This window comes from Eschscholzia californica, unplaced genomic scaffold (genome assembly GCF_041429995.1).
Source record: "Eschscholzia californica isolate CP2 unplaced genomic scaffold, dmEscCali1.0.p SCAF_2, whole genome shotgun sequence".
In the NCBI taxonomy this organism is placed as follows: domain Eukaryota; kingdom Viridiplantae; phylum Streptophyta; class Magnoliopsida; order Ranunculales; family Papaveraceae; genus Eschscholzia; species Eschscholzia californica.
The window spans coordinates 48,211,663-48,239,151 of NW_028238309.1; the positions used below are offsets into that span (position 1 = coordinate 48,211,663).

The 27,489-nt window shown below is 36.2% G+C and overlaps 4 protein-coding genes and 1 long non-coding RNA gene across 5 annotated transcripts; 1 reads left to right on the forward strand and 4 right to left on the reverse strand.

Annotated features, from left to right (window-relative positions):
- Positions 1-498: 498 nt before the first annotated feature.
- On the reverse strand, positions 499-2,127 carry LOC147558584 (NDR1/HIN1-like protein 10). Its single transcript, XM_086657554.1, has 2 exons — positions 1,237-2,127; positions 499-995 (listed from the first exon to the last, which is right to left on the reverse strand). Exons 1-2 carry the CDS (start codon positions 2,034-2,036, stop codon positions 983-985), a joined length of 813 nt encoding a protein of 270 aa, XP_086513680.1. The 5' UTR covers positions 2,037-2,127; the 3' UTR covers positions 499-982.
- A 2,459-nt stretch (positions 2,128-4,586) lies between these two features.
- Positions 4,587-5,390, reverse strand: LOC147558585 (NDR1/HIN1-like protein 12). The gene has a single exon (XM_086659035.1). The coding sequence runs from the start codon at positions 5,388-5,390 to the stop codon at positions 4,587-4,589; it is 804 nt and encodes a 267-aa protein (XP_086515161.1).
- A 3,430-nt stretch (positions 5,391-8,820) lies between these two features.
- On the reverse strand, positions 8,821-9,633 carry LOC147558586 (NDR1/HIN1-like protein 10). The gene has a single exon (XM_086659037.1). It carries the CDS (start codon positions 9,631-9,633, stop codon positions 8,821-8,823), a length of 813 nt encoding a protein of 270 aa, XP_086515163.1.
- Positions 9,634-13,536: 3,903 nt separating this feature from the next.
- LOC147558587 (exocyst complex component EXO70A1-like) lies at positions 13,537-19,971 on the reverse strand. Its single transcript, XM_086660283.1, has 12 exons — positions 19,358-19,971; positions 19,109-19,204; positions 18,342-18,547; positions 17,162-17,410; positions 16,427-16,565; positions 16,133-16,345; positions 15,157-15,362; positions 14,839-15,039; positions 14,644-14,743; positions 14,222-14,328; positions 13,990-14,136; positions 13,537-13,893 (listed from the first exon to the last, which is right to left on the reverse strand). Exons 1-12 carry the CDS (start codon positions 19,514-19,516, stop codon positions 13,776-13,778), a joined length of 1,941 nt encoding a protein of 646 aa, XP_086516409.1. The 5' UTR covers positions 19,517-19,971; the 3' UTR covers positions 13,537-13,775.
- LOC147558588 (uncharacterized) lies at positions 13,710-15,184 on the forward strand. The gene is made up of 2 exons (XR_015234413.1): positions 13,710-14,387; positions 14,456-15,184. It is a non-coding gene; the product is annotated as an uncharacterized LOC147558588 (long non-coding RNA).
- Positions 19,972-27,489: the final 7,518 nt, after the last annotated feature.

Below are 27,489 nucleotides of genomic sequence, written 5' to 3' on the forward strand. Positions count from 1 at the left end.
AAGAAAATCATGGAGAAGAATGGATCAGATCAACCCACAAATTCCAATAAAAATGGGTTTAGTGGAATATATTGTAGTTCTCAGAGGGATTAGTTATCTACCGATAAACCTGCTGCGTCGAGGATGGAAGAACAAGCAAGGGTGCCATGGCTGAGAAGGCATTTGCTGAAGAAGCTAGACAACAAGCAAAGGACATATAGAAGCTCAAATTCAACCAAATGTGTATACCTTAGTATAGTAATCCATGTGTTACGTAGAAATATCCAAATTTCCGAATCTTGAAGCAGTGGAAGTCTAGAAGATCACTTCACTGTATTTTTACATTTATCACAATACTAAATTTTGTTTAGTTTCTAGATTGTTGAAATGATATAAACTCACTTTTTGCGGCAACTCGAAAAGAGTACTAGTGTTTCTTTGTTCATCCAACTCAAGTTGATCAAATCAGTTTGTTTGTTGTTTAAATCGGCTATGTATACACGCTATGTGTTGTGATAATTTCTGGAAATTATTGAGAAATCTAATACTCCATCATATATGTGAACAAAGTTGTAAAAAGAAACACCAAGTATGTTTTATCTCTTCTCTGAACAAAACAAAAAAAACAAGTAACCACAACACAATGTTACTAGGTTGGGTTTTCCTCAAATTAAAAAACACTTTCGGCGAAGGAGCTCAATTGCTATTGTGTTCGACCCATAAAATGCTGTCCAGTCATTGAAGGTGGTATCAGCTCCAATAACTTCACTACCACAAGTCATAGTTCCTGCAACCAAAGATACTGGAAGAAGAGTTGAAGCTCATCCAAGTCTTCTGTGGAGGTATGGGGATGAACCTAATTCAGTTGATTCTTACCATCTCACCTTTGTTAAAGAGGTTACACAAGAAATTTGATCCTCTAACTTATAATCATGTTACCATCCGCTAAAAACTCCAATTCAAATGCATTTTGTTCGCTTCGAAAAAACCTTCACAAGAGTTCTCACATTGAAGTCCTGCATCGAATGGATCAGATCAGATCAAACGATAACATAATACAATAAACAACACATAACTAGCAATATATCATAATCATATACAAATTCTACGAAAAATAACCGAAAAATATGCATTTTTTTAAGCCCTATTAATCCATACAAAACTTGAACTTCAGCTATTAGAACACAATAAAGCAAAATAAAAACAGACCCTATAAGATTAGCAAAGACCAATAAGGTGGTGTTTATAACAACTCACCAAGTAATTTTGCAATTCTTGATTCCGGCAGCCAATTTTCCAGTAGAACTAGTACTTGATAAAAATTCAATCTTGATATTTTTACAGAGAACCCTCATTAAATTTCCTCTTGTCACCAAATCTCCATATCCAAACCTAATCAAAGTCAACATTTCGAAATTGAAATTCACCCCACCATTATTTCGATCTCTAATCATCTCCGTCATCGTTTGATCGACAACATAAGTCGATGAAGCAGTAAACGAACTAGTCAAAATTCTTTCAGTTTTACTATTCTGAAAAAATGGCTCAAGTGGTTTCTTAGTAAGAGATTTGTCTTTGTACAAAACTTCACTGTCGATTTTATCATAGTATATTGTTGCTCTCTTGTCAGGGTTTCTAATTAGAAGAACAATTTCCCAATTAGATGTCAATTGTGAAGAAGAAGAAGAAGAAGAAAGACTGAAATTGGAAACAGAAGCAGAATCAACACTGATTTCTGGATTTTTAGGTCTATGCAATATGAGGAAAAGGAGGATAGGGCCAATGATGACAAATAAGCAGATTCCGGACATGATTGCACGCTGGAGGAAGGTGGAGCGTCGAGGGGTGTGGTTTGATTGAGGAGGATCAGGATTAGGGGTGTAATAAGCGGCGGGAGGTGGTGGTGGTGGTCTGTAAGGGTATCCAACTCCGGTGGCTGGATAGCTGTTTTGTGGTGGTGGTGGGTAGGCGGTGGGTTGATGTTGATTGGTTTGGGGAGGTGGTGGTGGGTAGGTGGTTGTTGGGTAACCAGTAACATGTTTGTTATGATCATCCATTGTTGAACTTATTGTGTTCTTGAAGGTTAAAGAATTTTAGAGAGAGAAAGTGAGAGACTGATAAAACTTCTAATTCTGTTAGATAATAACTGAAAATGCGTAAAAATTGAGACTGGGTAAATAAAATAAATTGGGATCTAACTTCCAGTTAAAGATAATTTTTAGAATTAATTATAATTTGGCCCTGATTTGTTAAGATGAGAAAATTTTAGCTCCCGTACTTGTTCGAAATTTCAATTTGACCTATAAGACTATATTTCTGTTAGTCAATTCGATCCGCCTAACATTTTCTTTTCTCTTATTGTCACATTTAAAAATGTATTTTCCTCTCTATCCTCTGTCTCTCTTACTTCGGATTGGGTTGTCGGAAAGAAACTCCAGCTAGTCTGTCATTTCGGGCGACCTTCACCCAAAAATAAAAATTCAATGTGTTTCTTCTTCTTCCTATTACGGTTGTCGCTGCCGCCACCACCACTATCATATCTCTCCCTCCCCCTCTCTAGATCTAGAGAACTCCATATTGGGGTTTGTTGGACTAAAACCCTAATCTAGGGTTTTGTTTGATTTATTCGAACAGAAGAGAACCCCCCCATCACATGTTCAAAAAATTCAAGTAAATCAGTTCATTTTCAAACAGAATAAACCCCTCATGTTTAGGTAAGAGTGTAAGACTATAAAGACTTTCGTTCCTTTTATTCGAACTATTTGAACAAGTATGTTCATGTTCGAACAGAAGGATTCTTTTGTTTGATCTGTTCACCCAAGACCAAACCCTTTTTGGTCAAACATATCGAACTGAAACCCTAGGGTTTTACTTCATGAAACCCCGATTTAGGGTTTCCTAAAGAGATAGAAAAATGAGGAGAGAGAGAGAGAGAGAGAATGATGATGGTGATGGTGGTAGGCAAATTTAACTTTATTTTTACACTAGAATTCACCAAAATTTCAATGAACATCCAAATCCGCATAATTGCGAATTTTTCAGACATTCGCAGACTTCGAAATGTCCTTATTGAATGCCACAGACTTTTGAAGACTTCGAAATATCTATGATTGAATCCTCCGGACGTTCACGGACTTCGAAGGTCTGGCATTGAATGACCCAGACATTTGAATGTCCACGAATTCTGGGATTGACTACCTCTAACTAAAAATTATCACCACGGAGAAAAATGGCAGCATAACAAACACGTGGAGAGGGAGAAAAACAAAAAGGCAGCAAAGAATAAAAAAACACAACCGAAACCCTTTACGAGATAATATACAACATGAAATTGATCTGTATCCAGCACCTAATATTATATACCTCGTTAGAAGTAGGGATGAGAGCAACAAGCCTCGGATTTTAGTGTTGGCTCATTTTTCTACGTTTCAATCATTCAATTGCGACACACATAATAGAATTCATCGAAGCAATGAACAACATAAGAGAAGCATAATATGACCAAAATAATCTGCAAGGTCTAACGAACAGCTTTTCAATAAAACCAGAAGGTTGCTATATGCATCAAGGTCGAAGAAAGAACGCTAGAGAGGTGAACAAAACCTCTCTTATGAAGATAAGATCCATATATGTGGTTCAATTCCTTACTTGTATTGACCCATGGCTGTGCAAATGCGTGATTCATCCATGAGAACAAAGAATTCTTAGCACTGAAGCAATTCCTAGCATCTAAAGCCACTATCTTTTACATCTAGACTCTAGTAAGCCATGCGCATACTATTGAAGTTGATTAAACAAGTAACTCGGTAAGTGCAGAAAGACGCTGGCATATTACTAAAATATTTGGAGAGCAGTAAGTAATGAAGAAGAGGAATTGACAAACAAAAGTTGGATTTATGGCGACAAATGTTTGTGTACTGAACAACCAGTGAACCAAATCTACTAATCTCTAATTTGTACCTCGAAATATATCTTCGAAGAGATCAATTCTAACACATAACAAATATTCTTATGATTTTATCAAATCTAAACCACGAGGCATACTCGTTAGACACAAAATTTACTACCTGAAGATTCGATTCTAACACTTAACTGATCTTCTGATGGTTTCTAAGATACTCAGTGCAACTAAAACATGTCGACAAGTTGGTTTATCGTCTGACGAACGGGAAGTTATAGATGGGTTCGGTACTTCATTAGTCTTCAATAATCAACTCAATTCTCAAATTATCGTGTCAATCGGGACTCAAAATGGAAAATCACCAACTCAAAGTCTAATAAAACTAACACGATATCAAAATTGCATAACCTAACTAAGTTCCTCAACATATCAACCATTAGAGAAGAAGTTAAAAGTTAAGAGTTGTTTAAACATCAAGCATAAGCCACACTAAAACTATGGACGAAGACATTAAAGAGAGACAAAATGGTGACAAAACTATTATCAACAAAACCCTCATTATCAGAATGTCACAAAGAGAATTGAAGTACCTAACAATCTTTGAAGACAAACCCTAAAACTTTATCAGGTTTACCCAATTATCTCTACCACTAAAAATCAAAGAATCAATCAGACTAATAAGCTTCTTGGTGGTGTTTATAACAACTCACCAAGTAATTTTGCAATTCTTGATTCCGGCAGCCAATTTTCCAGTAGCACTAGTACTTGATAAAAATTCAATCTTGATATTTTTACAGAGAGCCCTCATCCAACGTTTACTTGTCAACCAAAGTCCAGACTTCAACCTCATCAAAGCCAACATTTCGAAATTGAAATTCACCCCACCATTATTTTGATCTCTAACCATCTCCATCATCGTTTGATCACCAACGTAAGTCGATGAAGCAGTAAAAGAAGTAGTCAAAATTCTTTCAGTCTTCTTTTTCTGAACAAATGGCTGAAGTGATTTCTGAGTTAGGGAATTGTCTTTGTAAAAAACTGCACCTTGTATTTGATAATAGTATAAAGTTGCTTTCTTGTTAGGGTTTCTAATTAGAAGACCAATTTCCCAATTAGATGTCAATTCTGAAGAAGAAGAAAGACTGAAATTGGAAACTGAAGCAGAAACGACACTGATTTCTGGAAGTTGAGGTCTAACAATAAGCCACATGATGAAAACGAAAACGCCAACCATGACAGAGAAGCTGACCCCCACGATCATTACACGAGCTTGGAGGGTGGAGGGTTGATGGACGTAGTTTGATTGAGGGTAAGGATTAGGGTTGTAGTAAGCGGCGGGAGGTGGTGGTTGTGGGCTGTAAGGGTATCCAACTCCGGTGGCTGGATAGCTGTTTTGCGGTGGTGGGTAGGCGGTGGGTTGATGTTGATTGGTTTGAGGAGGTGGTGGTGGGTAGGTGGTCGTTGGGTGACCAGTAACATGTTTGTTATGATCATCCATTGTTGAACTCATCGTGTTCTTGAAGATTAAAGAATTTTAGAGAGAGAAAGTGAGAGACTGATAAAACTGAGATTGAGGTGAACTTTTAATTCTGTTATATTGTAACTGAAAATGCGTAAAAATTGAGACTGGGTCAAAAAATAGGGATGTCCTTCCAATTAAAGATAATTTTTAGGATTAATTTCTATTTGGCCCTAATTTGTTACAAAGAAGAAAATTTAGCTCCCTTATTTGTCTCAAATTTCAATTTGATCTATAAGACTATATTTCCGTTCTTCAATTCTATCAGTCAACATTTTCTTTTCTTTTTTAGTCACATTTAAAATGTATTTCCCTCTCTATTCACTGTCTCTCTTACTTTCGGATCAGGTCGTCGGAGAGGGTCTCCCGTCTCCGATTTCAGCCGATCTGCCATTTCTGGTGATATTCAACCTAAAAAGAAAATTCATATGTTTTCTTCTTCCTCCTTCTCTTACGGTTGGCGCCACCACCACCATCATCCCTCTCTCTCTTCATCTCTTTCTCTCTCTCCCTCCCCCTCTCTCTAGATCTAGAAAACTCCGTACTAGGGTTTGTTGGATTAAACCCTAAACCCCAATTTTTTTGTTCGATTTATTCGAACAAAAGGAAACCCCTTCTTGTTCAAAAAACTCAAATAGATGAGTTCGTTTTCGAACAAAATGAACGTCTTAAGTTTTGGATAGGAATAGAAAGATTTACGTTCTGTTTGTTCGAGGTATTTTCATGTTCAAACGGAAGGAACCCCCTCCCGTTTGATCGGTTAGAACAAGGGGAACCCCTTTCTCGATCGAAAATATCAAACTGAAACCCCTGATTCTGGTTTCACTCCATAAAATCCTAACTTTGGGCTTCCTAAAAAGAGAGAGAGGGGGAGTGGTGATGATGTTGATGATGGTGGAGCCAGTGGTGGTGAGCGGAGGTAGAAGAAGAGATTAAGAAAAAAAATTATGTAGTTGCAGGTCGTGTAAATGGCACACCGTCCAGGAGTGGCTACCCTTTAAGGTAAAAGAATATTGACGGATGGAATCGACTAACGGAAACTAACGAGAATATCGTTTTGGGAGCCAAACAAAACATTGGATGCATGTTTTTCAATTTGTCACAAACTGGGGGGTCAAATTCGAAGTAACTCCAATTTATCTTATCTTTCTCAACTTTTTTTTTTTTATTAAAGTTATCTTTCTCGAGTCAGTTAGGTAATCTGGAGGAATGAACTTCTATAAAGAATTAATGCGGTAGAACGAATCCTTGTGAATATGTTTTTTTTTTTTTTTGTTGAAATATTGTGAATATGTTAAATCTGCAAAAAAAGAAAACACTTTTAGAAACTAAAATCTCTCCTATGCCATCTTTAGGGGCCAATTCGATTCTGATGGTCATGAATTGCATTCTCAGTGAAATATCCTTTGAGATGGAAGGGAGATTTGCTGTTTGGACTCCCTTTCGTATAATTGACTTGCTGTTTGGACTCCCTTTTTCCAGAGTTGCATTTTGGACTCCCTTTTGATAGAATCACCCGGGAATATTCCGTCTCTAAAGTTATACTTTAAACAATTCCTACTTTACCCTTTTATAATCAATATTGCATTTTGGACCCCCTTGTTTATTTAACCCATCTTCTTCTTCTATCTTTAACTCATCTTCTTTCTCACAAACCCTAATAACTTAATTACTTAAATTGGCCTTTAGGATTTACAAAATATCTAGCTGAATTAGTTAATAAACTAGTGTTTCCCTTCTTCTCCTTAAGAATCCAACTCCCAACAAATCTCCCCCGAGATTTCTGCCGCTATTTTCTTGAGCTTCTTCAAGCTCCATTTTAATGGAGGAATGGAAGGGACCAATAATAATAATAACTGTTATATATGTTGTTGCAACTCTCTATTGTCCTGCTTGTTCAACTAAATTGTGTCCTAGTTGTGATGTTGCTTTACATTGTAAGGAGATAACTGAGAAACATAAAAGATCATGCATCATCATCCGCTCATCATCATCTGAAATTAATACTAGTACTAGACCACCTTCTTTGGAAGTTGATCGTCAACCTGATGATGATAACCTGATTACTTTACTATCTATCGATTTAGAAATTGACCCAATCACGGGAGTACTAGTAGAAGTTTGTGTACCTGATGATGAGACTTCTTCACTATTGTCTAATGAGAGAGATGATTTAATTTCATTAGGAGCAGATGAACATCAAAAGGAAGCAAAATTGGACCCGAGTTGAATGGTACAGGTGCTATTCATATTTGTTCCCTCTCTCTAGAAGACTAATTAATGGGTGTTTTAGTAGGAGGTGGCTTTGCCATACATGCATTTTGGATGGAAATGATGGAATGAGTACTCAGATTTAATTTCAACAAAAAAAAAGTACTCAGATTTGAATATTTGTTTTCTTTCTTGTTCTAGAGATCCTTTGAATTGTTAAAAAAATAATAATTTGAATTGGTTTTTTAGATATTTGTGGATTAAGTAGAGGATAAAATAGTATTTTCCCCTCTAGAAATGTTATATTTAACTTTTTGTTTGAAAAAGGGAGTCCAAAGTGCAACTCTGGAAAAAGGGAGTCCAAACAGCAAGTCAATTATACGAAAGGGAGTCCAAACAGCAAATCTCCCGAGATGGAATGACATATAATTTACTGATTGAATTTATCTCTATTAATTTTATATCGAACCTAACGAAATAATAATTTAGTAATTATTTCGTCAAGATTGACTTTTAACCTATAAAATCAACAGAGCTTACGAGCGCATTAGTACATGTTATCTTTTAAATTTTGATTTTTCTTTCTCTCTTTCATTGTCTTTCCCTTTAACTAATCCTCCCTTTTAATCAAAAATAAATATATTAAGAATATACAAGATGGGAAAGATAATTGGAAAGTAAAAGTAAAAAACTAAAGACGAGACTATACACAACATGAAATTGATCTGTATCCAACAGCTAATAGTATATACCTCATTAGAAGTAGAGACGAGAGCAACAAGCCCCGGGATCTTAGTGTTGGCTCATTTTTCTAAGTTTCACTCATTCAATCGCGACACATATAATAGAATTCATCGATGCAATGAACAACATAAACTAACTAATTACCTCAAACATATCAACCATTAGAATAGTTGTTTAAACATCAACCACAAGCCACACTAAAATTATGGATGAAGACATTGAAGAGAGACAATATAGTGAGAAAATTGTGATCAATTAGAATCCATATAACCCTATTATCATCATGTATATCAACAAAACCCTCATTATAAGAATGTCAAAAAGAGAATTGAAGTACCTAACGATCTTTAAAGACAAACCCTAAATATTAATCAGGTTCACCAAATTATCTCTATTAAAAATCAAAGAACTAATCAGACTAAAAGATTACCCAAAATCTAAGCTTCTTGGTGGTGTTTATAACAACTCACATAATAATTCTGCAATTTTTCATTCCGGCAGCCAATTTTCCAGTAGAACTAGTACTTGATAAAAATTCAATCTTGATATTTTCACAGTGAACCCTCATTAAACGTCTCCTTGTCCACCAAATTCCAGATTTAAACCTAATCAAAGCCAACATTTTGAAATTGAAATTCACCCCACCATTATTCCGATCTCTAATTATCTCCATCATCCTCCGATCACCAACAAAAGTCGATGAAGCAGTAAAAGAACTAGTCAAAATTCTTTGAGTTTTCGTATTCTGAACAAATGGCTGAAGTGATTTCTGAGTTAGAGAATTGTCTTTGTAAAAAACTGCACCTTCGATTTGATCATAGTATATTGTTGCTCTCTTGTTAGGGTTTCTAATTAAAAGACCGATTTCCCAATTAGATGTTAATTGTGAAGAAGAGAGACTGAAATTGGAAACTGAAGCAGAATTAACACTGATTTCTGGAACTTGAGGTCTAATAATAAGCCACGTGATGAAAAGGATAGCGCCAATGATGACACATAAGCTGATTCCGGCGATGATTGCACGGCGGAGGAAGGTGGAGCGTTGGGGGGTGTTGTTTGATTGAGGGTAAGGACTAGGGTTGTAGTGAGCGGCGGGAGGTGGTGGTTGTGGTCTGTAAGGGTATCCAGCTCCGGTGGCTGGATAGCTGTTTTGCGGTGGTGGGTAGGCAGTGGGTTGATGTTGCGGTGGTGGGTAGGCAGTGGTTTGGGAAGGTGGTGGATAGGTGGTTGTTGGGTAACCAGTAGCATGTTTGTTTTGATCATCCATGGTTGAACTCATCGTGTTCTTGAAGATTAAAGAATTTTAGAGAGAGAAAAAGTGAGAGATTGATAAAACTGAGATCGAGATGAACTTCTAATTCCGTTATATAGTTACTGAAAACGCGTAAAAATTGAGACTGCGTACAATAAATTGGGATCTTACTTCGATTTGAAGATAATTTTTAGGATCAATTTCAATTTGGCCCTAATTTGTCACGAAGAAGAAAATTTAGCTCCCTTATTTGTCCGAAATTTCAATTTGACCTATAAGACTATATTTCTGTAAGTCAATTTTGTCAGTCAATATTTACTTTTTTTAGGCACATTTAAAATGTATTTCCCTCTCTATCCTTTTACCTATCTCGTACTCTCGGATCGGGGCCATCGGAGAGGGTCTCCCGTTTCCAAATTCGGCCAGTCTGCCATTTCTAGTGGCGTTCAACCTAAAAAGAATATTCGTATGTGTTTACTCTTCTTTCTCTTACCGATCCCGCCATCACCACCATCATCTCTCTCTCAATCTCTCTTTCTCTCTCTCAATCTCTCTTTCTCTCCCTCCCCTTCTTGCTAGATCTAAAAAATTTCATATTAATGTTTGTTGGATTAAAACCCTAAACCCTAATTTAGGGTTTTTTATGATTTATTCGTACAGAATGAAACTCCTTGTTCAAAAAACTCAAACAGATGAGTTCCTTTCGAACAAAATGAACCCCTTATGTTTTGGAAAGGATTATAAAGACTTACGTTCTGTCTATTTGAATAGTTTGAACATGTATTTTCATGTTCGAACAGAAGGAACCCTCTTCTATTCGATCTGTTCGAACAAGAGGAAATCCTTTTCGGTCGAACATATCAAACTGAAACTCCTAATTCTGGTCTCACTCCATGAAATCCTAATTTGGGGTTCCTAAAATGATAGAGTGGTAATGATGATGAATACGATGATGAAGATGACGATGATGATGGTGGAGCAGTGGTGGTGAGCAGAGGTAAGAGATATAAAGCAAAAAAATTATTTAGTTGAAGGTGGTGTAAATGGCACGCCACCCAAGAGTGGCTACTCTTTAAATAGGGGTAAACAAAGAAAAAAAATATTGACGGATGGAATCGACTAACAGAGACTAACAGGATTATCGTCTTCGGAACCAAACAAAACATTGGACAAATATGAAGGGCATATTGACAAACTGGGGGGGTTAAATTTGATTTAACCCTAATTTATCTTATCTTTTCTCAACGGAGGTTAGGTAATCTTGAGGAATGAACTTTAATAAAGAATTTTTTAACAACAAAAAACTTCTATAAAGAATTAACACCTGTAGAAGAAATCTTTGTGATTATTTTTTCTTGTTGAGGAGAAATCTTTGTGATTATGTTAAATTTATGTTACTCAATCCAACACTTTTGGAAACTAAAATCTCTCATGCCATCTTTAGGGATCAATTGGATTGTGTTGGTTAAGGCATACTGAGTGGAACGAGAATCACAAATCACAAATAATTTACTGATTAAGTTAATCGCTATTAATTTTATATCTGACCTAAGCGAACATTAATTTAGCAATTATTTTCGTCAAGATTGCCTTTTAGTGTACAAAACCAACAGAGCTTGTGAGCACATTAGATTAGAAGATGTCTCTTTTTCATTGTCTTTCCCTTTAATATATCTATTTTAATCAAAAAATAGATATATTAAATGTTAGGAAAAATAACCTAATTAACTTGTTCAGGAATATGAAGATAAACGATGCGAAAGTAAAAGTAGAGACACCAAGATTATTTAACGTGGCAAAAAACCCCCTCCAAACGAGAAGGTAAAAAACCACGGGACCTAGTCCAGAAATCTTCCACTATAATTAAATAATGGGTTACACAACTCTTCACCAAAACTATGGTGGATAAACTGAACAAAGAAACAAAGAAATAAAATCTCTTACTCCTTAGGATTTAAACAAATCCTAGATTACTAAAGGTTGAAGAAGATAACCACAAACTAAATTGCTTCACAAGATTAATAATCTTCTTTTCTTCAAACCAATATTCTGCTCTTTCAATATCTCTTGAAAGAACCACTTCAGAAATCTCTCTTTCTCTGACTTCTCTTTGTTCTGGAAGTTGTTGTCATCTCTCTTATCTCTCTCTAACCTGAGAAGATATATCTGAGAGGATTCTCTACTAACTCTCCCAACTGGGAGCTCCCAACTGGGAGGATACTTTCTGACCTGAAAGTATGAATAATTTCTTCCCTTTCATTCCCTATTTATAATGATAAATAAGGAGGTATTCTACTAGAAATAGGATTCCTTTTTAGGCTAGAAATAGAAACTTCTATTTCTCCCTAAATAAGGAATAAGGGAAATCCTATTCTAACTAGGAATCCTTTTTATATAAGGAGGGACCCCAACAAACTCCCCCTCCCGACTTATGAAAAGGACCCACCATTCCAAAGCCAACAATACTACTATGTAGCTCATGCTTCCCGTTAAACAATCTTTTTGCCATCATATCTGAAGTATTGTCTTCTATCTGGATTTTCTTGATATTCAACACTTTTTCCTTCAATACGTCTTGAATCCGCTGATATCTCACATTCCAATTGCATTCGACTCCGATTCATGAATTCACTTGAATTATGTGTAAAGTGCACTACTGTTTCCCTTCCATATTTCTGAACGATAAATCCAACCTTAGCTCTGGTACCACTTGTTAGGAAAAATAACCTAATTAACTTGTTCAGGAATATGAAGATAAACGATGCGAAAGTAAAAGTAGAGACACCAAGATTATTTAACGTGGCAAAAAACCCCCTCCAAACTAGAAGGTAAAAAACCACGGGACCTAGTCCAGAAATCTTCCACTATAATTAAATAATGGGTTACACAACTCTTCACCAAAACTATGGTGGATAAACTGAACAAAGAAACAAAGAAATAAAATCTCTTACTCCTTAGGATTTAAACAAATCCTAGATTACTAAAGGTTGAAGAAGATAACCACAAACTAAATTGCTTCACAAGATTAATAATCTTCTTTTCTTCAAACCAATATTCTGCTCTTTCAATATCTCTTGAAAGAACCACTTCAGAAATCTCTCTTTCTCTGACTTCTCTTTGTTCTGGAAGTTGTTGTCATCTCTCTTATCTCTCTCTAACCTGAGAAGATATATCTGAGAGGATTCTCTACTAACTCTCCCAACTGGGAGCTCCCAACTGGGAGGATACTTTCTGACCTGAAAGTATGAATAATTTCTTCCCTTTCATTCCCTATTTATAATGATAAATAAGGAGGTATTCTACTAGAAATAGGATTCCTTTTTAGGCTAGAAATAGAAACTTTTATTTCTCCCTAAATAAGGAATAAGGGAAATCCTATTCTAACTAGGAATCCTTTTTATATAAGGAGGGACCCCAACATTAAAAACATACAAGATGGAAAATATAACTGGAAAAGATTAAAAAATAAATGGTGCGGACCAGCCTTCTGGGCTGCTAGAGATACTATCTGCTTTGGCACGCCTGGCCTCACGAATTTAAAAGGCCTCACTAGGGAATGGTGTTTGACCTCTTAAGATGAACACCACACTCCGTCTCACCACCAATGTAAAATTGTTGCCACAACAAACAATCAATTTTACATCATCATCCATTATAAGGCCCTTTGAACAAAAAAACAAAATTATAGGGCCCAAAATTATAGTCGACAAAACCATATACCAAAAAAACAAAAAATTGATCAAAAGTTAGGCTACTTGGGAATTGGGAATCAGCCCATGGGTTCCTTCCTCTTAAATAAAAGTGAGATGGTTTTTTTTTTGTTTTTCTTTTCAGACTGAAATTTCTAGATTAAGTTTTTAACAAAAAAGAAATTTCTAGATTAAGTTGGAAAAAATATTTCTAACATAAAATGGTTAATCTACTTTTGGGTTTTCTTTTATGCAAAGAAAGCTCTTTCTATATTCATTTTTAGATTATTTCATTACAAGTAAATTCATGGAACAAGCTACTGTCACATCACACATTATCAAGGAACCATGAGCTAACCATAAAGAAAAGGATTGGCATAGATAAACAACCTCATGTGTTCTTTGTTGTTAATTGTCTATTAAAATGAATCAAAACCGTCAGAGAAATATTAAGCAAGGGGTTTATGCTCACAGCAAGCTCTACCGTTTTGGTTCATTCCATGTCTTTCCTTCAAAGAATTCACCAAGCATTCGATCAAGATCCTCTGGTGTGTATTTGATATACTTCTGAGGGTTCTTCCCGTTCTCGATCATAGCTCTATTACAAACAAGACAGCAAAATCTCATATCAATAATTTATCAAATAAAAAGGATATAGTATGTCTATAGAACATTAGGACGGAGAAAAACAAACCCGCATCGTTTAGTAAAGTTTCTGTATGCAGGTAAGAGGACTTCTGCAACTGCCAGTCTGAGAGATTCCCGCAATTCACTATCGGGGACTGTCCATTGGGACTGTCGAAGATGAAGCTCTTCAAACAACAAGTTGAAGGTTTTATACCTGACACAGCAAAAGGCACCAATTAGATACTGTATTCATAAGAACAATAGAGAGATACATATCTTCAACTCTGCATTTTACTAACTTGTCTTTCACCATGGCTCTCGAAACCCCACTACCACTTCCTCCATCACCTCCTGCTCCACTACTTCCCCCAGATGAAGCTCCTTGTGCCGAGAGAGACTGCAAAATCTGCAATCGGAGAAACAAAAACATATTAAAACTGCTTATACAATTAGTTCTTATTGATTGTCATGTTTTTCACTTATTCTTTTTGTAACTTGAAGTAATAGATTTCCTTGGCATTCTTTTCATCAAGTAATCTATCGAGAAAATAAACGCATTTCTTGACAAATATGAACTTTCAAGTCAACCATGAATTTTTAAGGATAAAAAATTTACACTTAACACAGCCTTGAGTACAAAACCTAGGAGGTCGTATTCGAGTCATCAAAGCAATAGCTGACTATAAAGTTCTACTTATTTAAGGGCATCAGTAATACAAACCTTTCCCCAGGCAACCCTTTTATATTGATTGGCATGTTGTTGAACAATCCTTCGGTGTATTTGCACCCAATCGTCCCCTAACAAATCCTTTGCTTCTGACCTGAAAATACGCATTAAAATAAACTCAACCCATTTCCCTTTTTAGATATAGGACATGGAATAAGCAAATATACTTTGAGCTTGAAACGTACAAACCTCCGAACAGATCGGACCATATAGTGAATGTTATTCATGAGAAACAATTGAGTCAAAGCTGGATCTTTGTATTGCTTCGATTTTCCGTCCAGGTTAGTCTGAAGAGCTTGCATGATTCGGGTTGTAACAGTTGCCAACTGGTTATTTGATTCATCTCCATTATCAAACTCTCGGAAAAGTTGCTTCAGGGTCGACTGGTAGCTGCACCGTTGTAGTCATCATTACCATGTCAGGTCATTTTTATATACATGCATGGTCAATGGAATTTTAATAAAAGAAAGACTGCTAATGCTTGATGCAAAATTTGATTAGACTTACTCAAATAGAAACTTCACGTAATTAATTACATAGCTTGTTAAAGGATGGACAGTTCCGTCCAGGACAGCAGTTTTTGTAGCATCTTTTTCAACTGCTTCTTCAAAATCTCCAAATGTTTCCTGAGCTGTTTGGGCTAGCCGCTTTGTCAAACTTAAAGCAGATTCTCGCATTTCAGTGCAAGCCTTACCTTCAAAAATAGTTTCAATCTGCCCACCAAGTTTAATTAAGAACTTAAGAAATTCCAAAAGCAAGGAGTGACATTGCGAAATAATGTCGGACGAAATTGGAGGCATTATTCGATTTCGATGGCTATGGGTGCATACGTAAATTTATGAGCAATTAGATAAAAAAAGAAAACAATTCTTCCCAAAAGTGAGTAAAAACGAAAAAGGATGGGGATATATTCCCTGAATCTTTAGATTTAGTAAGTTTCTTGATCAAACCATAAAGATTCAATCAATAATTCAAAGAAAAATCTACAACTAGTACACCTTGCTACCGAGAATGGAAAACGTAGATAAAGATGGAAAGAATGACAAGGAACATATTCTGCAAGTTAATTTCTTCTCCTGTTTTATTCTTCTAAAACTTCATTTAAAACCTCAAATTTTAGCTGTTTATCTTCAAGCTTATAAAACAATCATCTTTTTAAGATACACAAAGGAAACCCTAAACCTGATACATACATGTGTATTCCACAATGACAGAATAGCCCCATGAAATATTTCAATCTCCATGCCAACCAAAATATAGACCGAAACCGAAATTTCATACCTCGATCTGAATAACTAATACCCTAGAGCAATATTACGAGCTCAATTATCAGTCTATAATAAGTTGTCATGATTCAAACTATACAAAATTATTTCCTTGATTATTTGACAGCAAAGAAATAACCTAATGCTCACCATGATTTTCAACTATTACGGCAAAAAGAATTTGTAAATTTTGTATTTATCAGCATTATTCATCTTACCTCTGACTGAAGTTCCCGCATAATCTCATACATGTCAAGAAGTACGAACAACTTTTCAGGTGATCTCTTGCTCTTGGCAATAGCATCACCAAAACTAAGTAGCATAGCTAAACTTTCTTTAGTAGCTTCAGCAAAACAAGCATGCCTAAGAGACTCCATGCCTTCAAATGTTTGATCACAAACTTTCCGTTCCCCAGCAAATAGTGTTTTAACCTGTACAAAGCACAATAAGATGGTTCGACAAAGCAGACGGCAAGATACTAAACCAAAATGATCCCACATTAATATCCTTACAGCAATTCGCATGAAATGAATCCAATTCCCAATCTTAGCCTCCAAAACCTCCCACTGCATCTTCTGCACATCATCTTTACTAAGTTTTTCAACACCAAGCTTTCGAAGACTTTGTTCCAACACTGGAGCTCGGAAATCTCTGATAGAAGTTTAAAGTATGCTTTCTAAGTGCTTCTAAAATTTGAAATATGCATTAGACATAGTTGTGCATGCAATTAGAAGTACTTCGCTCGCATAGTGTCATGCACTTAACTACCTAAAAACTCTAAAACAAAACCATATACTGTTTTAAAAGTAACCGAAATAAAATACTGCGAATGTGGATCATTTCATTGAACTTTTATAGAAGAAAGATGGATCATGAATTAACAATAAATTTAACCTTAATCTGATTATCTATCTCATCTTCACCCTTCAGGGGAAACCACACCTCAAGAAAGATGCCCATCCAAGAATTTATGAGATAGCAGTAAAACTTCTCAACCCCAACTGCACTTTTCCAATACGGTCAACACGAGTAGATAAGAAATCGGAACCATTTTTCACTATTGAATACCTTGGAAGGAGTACTCGCATAGATGGCAGTTCGTAAACAGTAAATACTATAGATGCACACCATATTATTACTTCATATCATAATAAACACTGTGAAACCTAAGATGTCTCCGATGGGATAAAAGAACAGTAACTGGGAATTACAGTATTAAGTAAAAATACCGGTTGTATTGTAATTACCTGTAAATTTTAAGCAACTGCTGTTGATAATTAGCCTGCACCAGTTGTTGTGCCAAATCATGCAACAATGGAAGAATCCTGGGTGGAATAAGAGCTGGAGGTATATATACAGCATTTCCCAAACTCTGATCAGGATGGTTGGTGGAAGACGGATTATTTCCACTCTGATCCCCCGGACCAGTAGAGGCTGATGATTGCCGTGCTGAATTGGGAAGACAATCAAGAAGACGGTCGGGCTCCACAGGTTTGCTGTAAATCAGCAAATATATGGTTTACTAGAAATACAAATGATGCACATTTGCATAAACATTGACTTGACCCCGTTTCCTAAGATCTTCATAGGTTCAGAAATGCAGGCAACACAAATAACAACAGTTCCCACTTTCTAAAATAATAAATTTCTCAGAAGTCATATTCTAATCGACCCTAAAACTTGATCCAAATCGACATAAAAGATTGAGAAAAGTTCATCCATCAAGTTAACATACTGAAGGCAACTATGTAATGATGATCTACAGATGATACAAAAGCCACTGAAATTCTCGTGCAGATTACCATGTAATCTCAAAATAGAGAAACACCAAAAAGAGATGCAACTGTTGTAAGATGATCTAATATTAAATATAGATAAATTAAAAAAACATAATGGATGGATCATGGATATTAGAAAAAAGTTCCTTGACAGACTTCTAATGCAGCAGTCAGCACAGCAGCACATTAGAAGCCTCTTTTGTACTTCTCTTTTTTTCCTGTTTACGTATCTATACAAAAATAGAGCTCTGGTCATTTATAGTTCAGTCTTCACCGAGCTATACATAACCCTGATTTCGATATGATACCACATTCGGCCTTCCATGGTCCCACCTGCAAACCATACTCAACCTTATCTGAAAACCAGATTATCTGTTAAGTTACAGTTGGATAGGACTTCTGTTATTCTCCAGTTAAGCGCTCAATCCAAAATGCTTAACGGCATGAACCATTGGCATGGTGAATTTTCATTCTAATCTGTATCCAATATGGGGCTGAATAAGCATATTGTCTGTAATTATATGCTAGGAATTACCCTTGGGGGCGAAAAAAAAACGAAAAATCAAAGCAAGGTAGGATTTTAGTTCTAGAACCAACATATAGTTAAAACGGAACTGGCATATATGATGTCAATAGAAGAAAAAAGAACCTGTAAGATGATAGGAGTTGCTTGAACTCCTCTTCTAGTTTCAAAATAGCTTTAGCAAGTAAACTGTTGGCGTGATTAAGCACCCCATCACTACTCTTAAAGCTTTTATTGCTACTGAAAAAACGAATATTATTTCTCAGCTGCTCCACTGCTTCTAGGTAACTCTCCAGGTCCTCATGTGGCCCTCTGAGAATTTTTGCCTCCGCCTATAAGTTAAATGATTTTGACATCACTTTAGAAACTATGTAACATAATATACTGAATTACACGACATAAAAATATTCACGAATCATGATTAAACACCTTATAGATAAATGTTGTCATTATATTATAGCACGTGTCAGAATAGCTACTTGACCATCATTTCCACCTAAATTTTACGCGGATATTTATGCCCGTTCCACTTCCTAATCCCAGTAATCCTATTTCGTTTAGAGGTTCGGGCAAACTTAAGTAGTTAAGTCTCCTAAGCACGTCTTTGTTTTGAGGCATACCGAAGACCTGCATTTTACCTCAAAATACATTATGGGACAACAATTAAAGATTTCCTCATGGACAAATTTTGACAGCTAATGAGCTATATAAGATAAAAACATCGAACAAGTGACACGTGACTAATGTCTAAATTTTTTCGGCCGAGAGAGCCTTACCAAATCTCTTGATAAACTCCAAATGTATTAATTTTTTCTAGTCAGTTAATCCACATAAACCAAAAAACAAACACAAAGATCCTAATACTACAAATTGCAGAAATGAAAAAAACAAACCTGACGAGAAAGATCAAATTGAGAAAGTATAGCTTCCGCAGCTTTCAACGTCTTATCAATATTCTCATGCGCTCGTCGAATCGAATGTGTTCTTATCTATAAAAAAAAATCAGAATATGCAACAACATAACGTTATAGAACATGCAAAAGCCCTAATGTCATTTACCGTATCAAACAACCAGAAAGATATTATGATTACTGAATGAACTAAAAACCTAATGATTTGAAATCAAAATGAATTAAACATACTTGAGTAGGACGCATTGCGGTTTCAAGAGCAGATAAACGGTGATCGAAGGAACCGAGGATTGAAACCATGTTATCTGTGATTGTTTGGCTCTTCTGAAGCGATTCCCTCATGAAGGCTGATCTTTCACTTAGGGTTTTCATGGCGAGAGGAACTCCCATCTCTCTCTCTCTCTCTCTCTAACTTCCTGTTGCTTTGTGTTTTTTTTTTGTGTTGAAGGTTGCTTAGCTTGATTACCGCCACCGCGCGAATTATTTTACGGATCTAATTGAAATTAGGAAGGAAGAGAAATACACCTATTCTAGACTTCTAGTGCTATGGTACTAATCCCGACGCCGATTTGAGACCTCCGCGTCGTAAGGATCCCCAAGGACCGTCGAGATCGTGAGATTATAAAGCAACAATAAACATCCCTTGTATTAGAACAGTTGGAGTTGGGACATTTTACGGTCTACTTACTACTTGGTCATTTGGGAGATGCTTACAAAGCATTCTCCAATGCAACGCTCAAACTCTAAAACTTAGAGTGTTATGTAGGATTTTTTTGAATTTATCTTTAAAAACCATCTCCAAAACTAAATATGAATCTATAAAATGGTGTGTCAAGATTGATAATAGCGATCCTTAAGAGGACACTCTAAATTTAGAGTGTCCTCTTGAGTTTCTGTAAGTGCCACATAAACAATTCGATTAATTTTATGGTTAAAATATAAGTTTTGGAGTTTCACTTAAGAATTGCATTGGAGAAGGTTTTCTAATCGGGTATCTCCAAATGGACAAGTAGGAAAGAGACCTTTTAGAGATCTAATTTTTACACTTGACACCTAAGATTTTTAGAGTTTTTATGGAGTTTTGCATTGGAGATGCTCTTATGTAGCACTTAGAGCATCTCCAATGGGACACTCAATCTCTAACACTTAGAGTGTCACGTAGAATTTTTGGAGTTTTTGTTAAAAAATCATCTCCAATGGAACACTTTATTAGACACTCTAATATGAGGTGGACACATTAATTATAGAGTGTCTAGAGAGAGAAACTCTAAAATGAGAGTGTCTACTTGAGACTCTCTAAGTGTTACTTTTAATTTTCAACCAATAGAAAATCTTGCTTTTCAACTACTTTTTATCTATTGAATTGAAGAAGGACATGTGTATTAAGTATAGACACTTTAGAGATCTCCATTGGAGACCAACAACAATTAGAGTGTCTCTATATTGACATTTAGGAAAGAGAATCTCTATTGGCCCTTGACAACTAGGACTTTTAGAGTGTTTGTTAGAGTGTCCCATTGGAGATGCTCTAAGAGATACCTCTTAAGGATCTCTAAAATAACTACCACCACCTCACTTTGGAGATCCAAGTTAGGTTTGGCATTGGAGATGGTTTATAAAGAAAACTCTAAGTTTGGAAATTGAGTTTTGCTTTGGAGATGCTCTAAATGCAACCTACAAGGCTACAACTAATGATCCAAAAAGTGTCATTAGTTGACTAAGGTCAATAGTTAAGAAAAGATCGAAAGTTCGTGGGTCAACCCGCGTCAAGTCAGCAAGTAGGTCAAATCCGAAGGAGGTCTGCCACTCAAGCCCAGGACTAGGGGTCACCACGATTGTCCTAGCACCTTAAGTCCTGCCCTCACTCAAATACTACAAGATCTTCCTTGAGATCTATGAGAAGGCTAGGGGGTCCACGTAAGAAGGGCCGGTACCTTAATCCCGAAACATGGAGAGGTAGAAGCGTGTCGCACACTTCCTGACTTAATCCCGAATCTAATCAAAGATTACCTTTAACACGGTACTGTTGGGTTTTACACCCTTCTACTAGTGTTTATAGCGGAAATAAGACATCTAATGTCTACACTAGTATTCCCAGGATCACATGCATAAGCCCATAATAATACTAAGTAAAACAAGAAAGATAAATACCTTATTCGCTAATTTTCCCTCGAACCTTTTCAATTGCTTATGAGAAGACCAAGAGCTTCAAGCGTAGCTCCTCTACTTGGGACACGAGCAATCAACTTGGCTTCCCACCTTGTTGTTTAGCTAGCACACCAATGGTGGTTGGAAGAAAAATTCCTTTCTTCTTGACTAGATAGATAGTTAATGGGAATTAGCTCACTTTCTCCTCTCTACTTGATATGGTAGAGTAAGAAAGCTTAGAGAGAAATTCTACACCTTATTCTCTGCCCTAAAAGTGTTTATGTAGAACCCTAATGAGAATACACCTCCTCAGAGGTTTCCTAAAACACCCTTTAGAATAAGATTTAAGGAAACAGTCGAAATTAGCATCTAATATTATTTTCTCAATTCCTTAATGAGGAGGTGTCCAAACACCATGAAATTTTGCATTCATACTACTGGATATGTCATAAATCTCCCCTCAAAATTTCAGCCCAATCCGAGCCTTAGAAGTGCCCGAATCGGCTAAGGCCCAAAACCCTGTTTTTGGCCTTTTTGTACTATCTTTGCTTAATTCCTTTTAGGCCTATGAGATATGTTTATGGGACATTCTCATTGTTATATCTCCCTCCCACAAGTCATATCCTAGATCAATTTGACACTCTTATGTGCAACCCATTGTAGGATCTGATCGAAGTTAGCCGCGAATTACTTCGTAATTCGACGATCGTAGTTGGTCTCTAGCTACAACTCTACGATCTCTAAATCAATCGGACTTGATGATCTTCCACATCAATTGTCCTATCCGACAAATTGTTCGCATTGTCACCTTGGTCGAAGGACATCTTCTTCAACTCCTTCAGGTACTTACTCCACGGTTCACTACATACTCAATTTTTAATTGCAAGGACAATCTGACTGTCTTGAGTGTCGAAGAGATTTCCTAGCTCGTTGCAGGTTTTCCCCACAAATTAAACCGTTAAAAGAGAAGGAGCAAGATTGACGGTTAAGGAAAGTATGACTGTCTCAACTTACCAGTCTCATCAATCACGACGGGATCCAGTGTTGCGGATTCACTGAAAATTTTTGACATCAGCAACAACAACTCCATTTTTTAAGACAGTTGATACAAAAAGGTGGTCAATATTATGAACAAACAAAATTCTGATACGATTTTTTGAGACAGATGACACAAAAGATGACCAAATACATGAAGAACAAAAATAAGATATGGACAATTTATCGGGCCTAGAAATCAAACGTAGTTGGCTTATTTGACTTCTACCTAATTGGAGGACACAATTATATGAATCAAAATATTAAAACAAGAATTAACCTAAGGATTATAAACAAATACACTAGATTGAAATGAAACTCAATCAATTGCAAACTTTCACTCTTCTTCGCCTTCGTGTTCTTTCACTTTTCCAACAACTTAACTACAATCCATCACCTTAATATTTTATTTTGTAACCCGTTAATGGAGGAAAAAATCTCAATGGAAGAAAACCCCAAATCTCCATTTAAATAAGCTTTCGTATGGATTCCTATAGTAGGATTTGATGATACTGATGGAGTAAAATCCTAACATTGTTTTTAATATTGTATTTTAGGGAGAACTAAATCAAATTTTACGAAATAAATTCGTTGTCAACAGGTTAAAAGGTAACACAAATTTTAGTGGGGTTTCCCCACGAAAGTAGCAAATTAGAATATTGGAATTTTATGTTTTTTTACTCTGAAGTTATCTATATTATGCAGTGTTTCCTAACCTAAATGATTTTTTACAACTAAGAGGGTATGCTCCTTTTACTTATGCACCCCAATTTATTTTATATATTGTATGAACTGGTTGAAAAAACTCTTTCTAATTTTGCAGTTTATTTAGTTAAAAGAGTCAGTTGTTGGGTGGTGCACGAAAATTGCAAGGCAAAATTTCTTTGTCATTGTTAAAAGATTCAAAAAATAAGAAAAATATGCAATGTGTCATTTAATTTGTTTTGGTGTTCTAAGGGTGGTACATATGCAAGTCACATGGCGAAAAAGTTCCAAGTTTTGCACAGACCTTGCAAAACGAGACGCTTAAATTTTTGAAAGAGTGGTTGTCTTATTTGGTATTATAGTAAAATGCATGAAACGCGACAAATTTTTCAAATATTGATATTTTAGGTCTTTTGTTTTATATGAACTTTAAAAGTTCTAGTAGAATAAGAATATGAAAGATTTATAAAGTTAGAGAAGGTAATACAAACTAAGATTAAGAAGAAACACTGAAGAAGACAAGAAGAGTCAATGTTCAAAGTAGAAGAAGAAGATGATTCTAGAGACACAACATTGAAATTTTTTCCATATTCTATATAATTGATTTTTAAAAATCTATTTTCAAAATCTATTTTCAAAATCTATTTTAAAAATCTCTTGGTAAGTCAATTTTTTTCATCATTTTTTCTTTTTTAGTTCTATATAATTGATTTTTAAAAATCTATTTTCAAAATCAATCAAATTTTCTTCTTTATGTTTGAATCAATCAATTATATTTTTAATTTAACTAAAATTTATTTTATATAACCATATTAAAACAGATTTTAAGTTTAAATTAGAGTTAATTCCTATATGGCCCCCTACTTTGTGACCAGCTTCCTTTATGGCCCCCTTTTTCTCGTAAATTCAAATATGGCCCCCTTTTTTGATGTAATGGTCCTAACTACCCTTCCTTAAAATCTTTTTTCAAAATTAAAAATAAAAATAATATTATAATTCCACCTCATTTCCTCTCCACCACACATCTCCCTCCATGTCAACTCTCTCTCTCCACATCACCTCTCTTTCCAACTCACCTCTCTCTCTCCAACTCACCCCTCTCTCTCTCCAACTCACCTTCATCTTCTCCGATTGAAGTCGCCGGCCGGAGATTTTTCCGACCGACGACTTCAAAAAAAAAAAATTTCTCTCATCTCTCTCTCTCTAAAAATCCGGCGAAGGGGGTTTCCCTTCGCCGGAACCGTGAACAGACCGATCTGGTCTGTTCACGGCTCCGACGAAGGGAAGCCCCCTTCGCCGGATTTTTAGAGAGAGAGAGAGATGAGAGAAAAAAAAAAATTTTTTTTTTGGAAGTCGCCGGCCGGAAATCTTTCCTGCCGGCGACTTCAATCGGAGAAGATGAAGGTGAGTTGGAGAGAGAGAGGGGTGAGTGTAGGGATTTATACCCTTCTACTAGTGTTTATAGCGGAAATATGACATCTAATGTCTACACTAGTATTCCCAGGATCACATGCAAAACTAGTAATTAATCTAATGGAGATAGTAGATTACCTTAATCGCTTTTCCCTCGAACTAGTTGAATTGATTGAAGAAGACCAAGAGCTTCAAGTGTAGCTCCTCTACTTGGGACACGAGCAATCAATTTGATCTCCCACCTTGTTGTATAGCTAGCACACCAATGGTGGTTGGATAATAAGAAGACCTTCTTCTTGACTAGATTGATAGTAATGGGAATTAGCTCACTTTCTCCTCTCTACTTGATGTGGTAGAGTAAGAAAGCTTTGAGAGAAATTCCACACCTTATTCTCTGCCCTAAGAGTGTTTATATAGAACCCTAATAAGAATCCACCTCCTTTTAGGTTTCCTAAAACACCCTTTAGAATAAGATTTAGGGAAATAGTCGAAAATAGCAACTATTGGTATTTTCTCAATTCCCTAAGGAGGAGGTGCCCAAACACCACGAAAATTGGCAGATATAATGTTTATTATATCAGAAACTAACCCTCCAAAATTCAGCCCAATCCGAGTCCTAGAAGTACCCGAACCGGTCTAGGCCCAAAAACCCTGTTTTTGGCCTTTTTGTACTATCTTTGCCTAATTCCTTTTTAGGCCTATGAGATATGTTTATGGGACACTCCCATGATTATATCTCACTCCCACTAGTCATATCCTAGATCAATTTGTCACTCTTATGTGTAACCCGTTGTAGGATCCGATCGAAATTAGCCGCGAATTACTTCGTAATTCGACGATCGTAGTTGGTCTCTAGCTACAACTCTACGATCCCTAAATCAATCGGACTTGATGATCTTCCACATCAATTGTCCTATCCGACAAATTGTTCGCATTGTCACCTTGGTCGAAGGACATCTCCTTCAACTCCTTCAGACTCCCACTTGGACTTAGAACAAGTGCAATGCCTCGATTCCCGTGTCAATTTAGTATCCCATCTGATACGTCACGTCATTCAGACTTTCTTGATATCCGAGTACAACTGTAAAAGACAAACGATTAACTTTTAATCCGTTTGAGCGCGGCCACGCATTTTCAGTTCCTACTCATCAAGTGGCCTTGAGACACTTTGTACCTAATGTGATTAGGGTGACACAATCCATTCTTGCACTCCCACTTAACTTCATGTCTATCCTGTCCTTCCCAGTATCCGCCTTTATAACCTCCTTTTACGGCGGCGTTTAACGGAACCAAAGTCGGGCATTCCTTACATAAGATGAGTGGAGCACTCATATTTTGAGGAATCTCTCCAATTGTCTTTATGAGAAGTATTGACGTTCATCACGAATGATGTACTTCTCATTTGAGGGTTATCCAGTGTATAAACCTTTTATACACCCACATAGTCGAATAGAATATACTATTCCTATAGCCCATGAAACTGCGCTAACCCATCGACTCCCGTGCTAGTCTTCGTGAGTCATTGTTGTCCATGCAATGACCTGGACCAGGGATTTTTGATAATAAATATTCCAAGTTCACTTAATAGGGTTTCATTCATCAGATCACGTATCTGACAGACCTATTCGGAACATTTTATTATTGATGGACTGTCGTTTAAACACTAAACCAAGTTTAGACGACTGGTGAAATAATTCTTATTATTTCTGATAACGAGAGTTGTAAATCTGAGCCTCTTCCGTAAAACTCCTTTTACCCACTCAGTTTTACTTGTCGAGGTTTAAAATTTATACCTCATGCCTTAGACTGTGTATGAATCACATACTATGTCTTAGGTGACAGTTTAGTTTGACTACCGTGGTGGTCGGTTTTAAACTTTGCTTATTATCAATTAATTTGAAGATTACTATCTTCAACCTTGATAATATCTAGTAATCTTTACTAGAGTTAAGGCCTTTAATTCTTTGTGTAGTATTTGCAACAGTTCCCGACTTAAAACACTTTTAGCCTACTTTCCTTCCATGTCTGGAAGTTTGCTACGATGACATGTTCAACTTTGTACTACTTCATCCTTTAGCCTTCTAGGATGTACTAAGTAGTGTTTCGGTTTTCCAATCCGAATTCGGATGTTTAAATGCTAATCATGTCCAACATGATTGACTTTATGTTTTCGAACATAAATGTCTCTCTCATGCGTGCTAGCTCATCGGTGTCTTTTAGACTCAGAGTTTTGCAACGCCCTCTGTCATGAGTTTTTGGGTCGAAATTCTTTTAGACTTTCCGAGTCTTAGATTTTCTGTTTCGGATCTCAAGCATCTCAGCGTACTGAGTCTCTCTAATCCTATCATCCTTTTGATCTATGCTTATAGATCTTCAGATGCCCAAAATGGCATTTTATCTTTTTGTGTGTGGTCCTTTATTGAGTCAGTTCGTTACTGTTATACAACACCTTATGTCGTACTCAATCTTTTGTATGTACTCTGCATACGGACCCGGAAGGTTTGTTTACTCCCACTTACCTTCTTGAAACTCGTGATTCAAGATTTTCTTCATTCTCCAGGAATCAAATTTCTCTGATTGCCTTTTGAATCGAAGATTCTAACTCTTGCGTGCTTTTAATCCGTCGATAGATTTCTTAAGCATGCTTGTGGACATAACTTGATTGGAAGAATCTTTATTCTTCTTGTCTCGTTTCGGGAAACACGAATGTTTCCATCCTTCTCAGTTTTCTATTTTGGAAAACCAATTTAGGTCTTTTGTTGACTTAAATTATCAAGCTTCATGTCTTGACGAGATATGGATTCCATGATGATTTTGGGTTCTAGCCAAAATCTAGAGTCAGTTTCCGTTTCTGCGCAGGTCTTTTATCTCTTCAGAAATAACCTTTATTTTCTGTGTCTTTGAGATTTGACCTTTTAGGGCTTTTGAACAACAATTTGGAATTTTCTCAATTACTTTAAGATATTCCTTTAGAGACACTTTCACTTGTTTTGAGAGTTCTCCGGCGAATGACATTCGCTTTTGTGCGGTGGGTTTATAAGATCATGTCTTTAACCTTTCCT

Bases quoted from the DNA above. Each gene is read 5' to 3' on its own strand.
- LOC147558584 (XM_086657554.1), bottom strand. From the start codon at position 2,036: ATGGATGATCATAACAAACATGTTACTGGTTACCCAACAACCACCTAC.
- LOC147558585 (XM_086659035.1), bottom strand. From the start codon at position 5,390: ATGAGTTCAACAATGGATGATCATAACAAACATGTTACTGGTCACCCA.
- LOC147558586 (XM_086659037.1), bottom strand. From the start codon at position 9,633: ATGAGTTCAACCATGGATGATCAAAACAAACATGCTACTGGTTACCCA.
- LOC147558587 (XM_086660283.1), bottom strand. From the start codon at position 19,516: ATGGGAGTTCCTCTCGCCATGAAAACCCTAAGTGAAAGATCAGCCTTC. The intron at 14,744-14,838 runs GTTTGTACGTTT...GCGTATTTTCAG, and splicing joins ATGGTCCGATCTGTTCGGAG to GTCAGAAGCAAAGGATTTGT. The intron at 14,329-14,643 runs GTTTGTATTACT...CTCCGATTGCAG, and splicing joins AAAGGGTTGCCTGGGGAAAG to ATTTTGCAGTCTCTCTCGGC.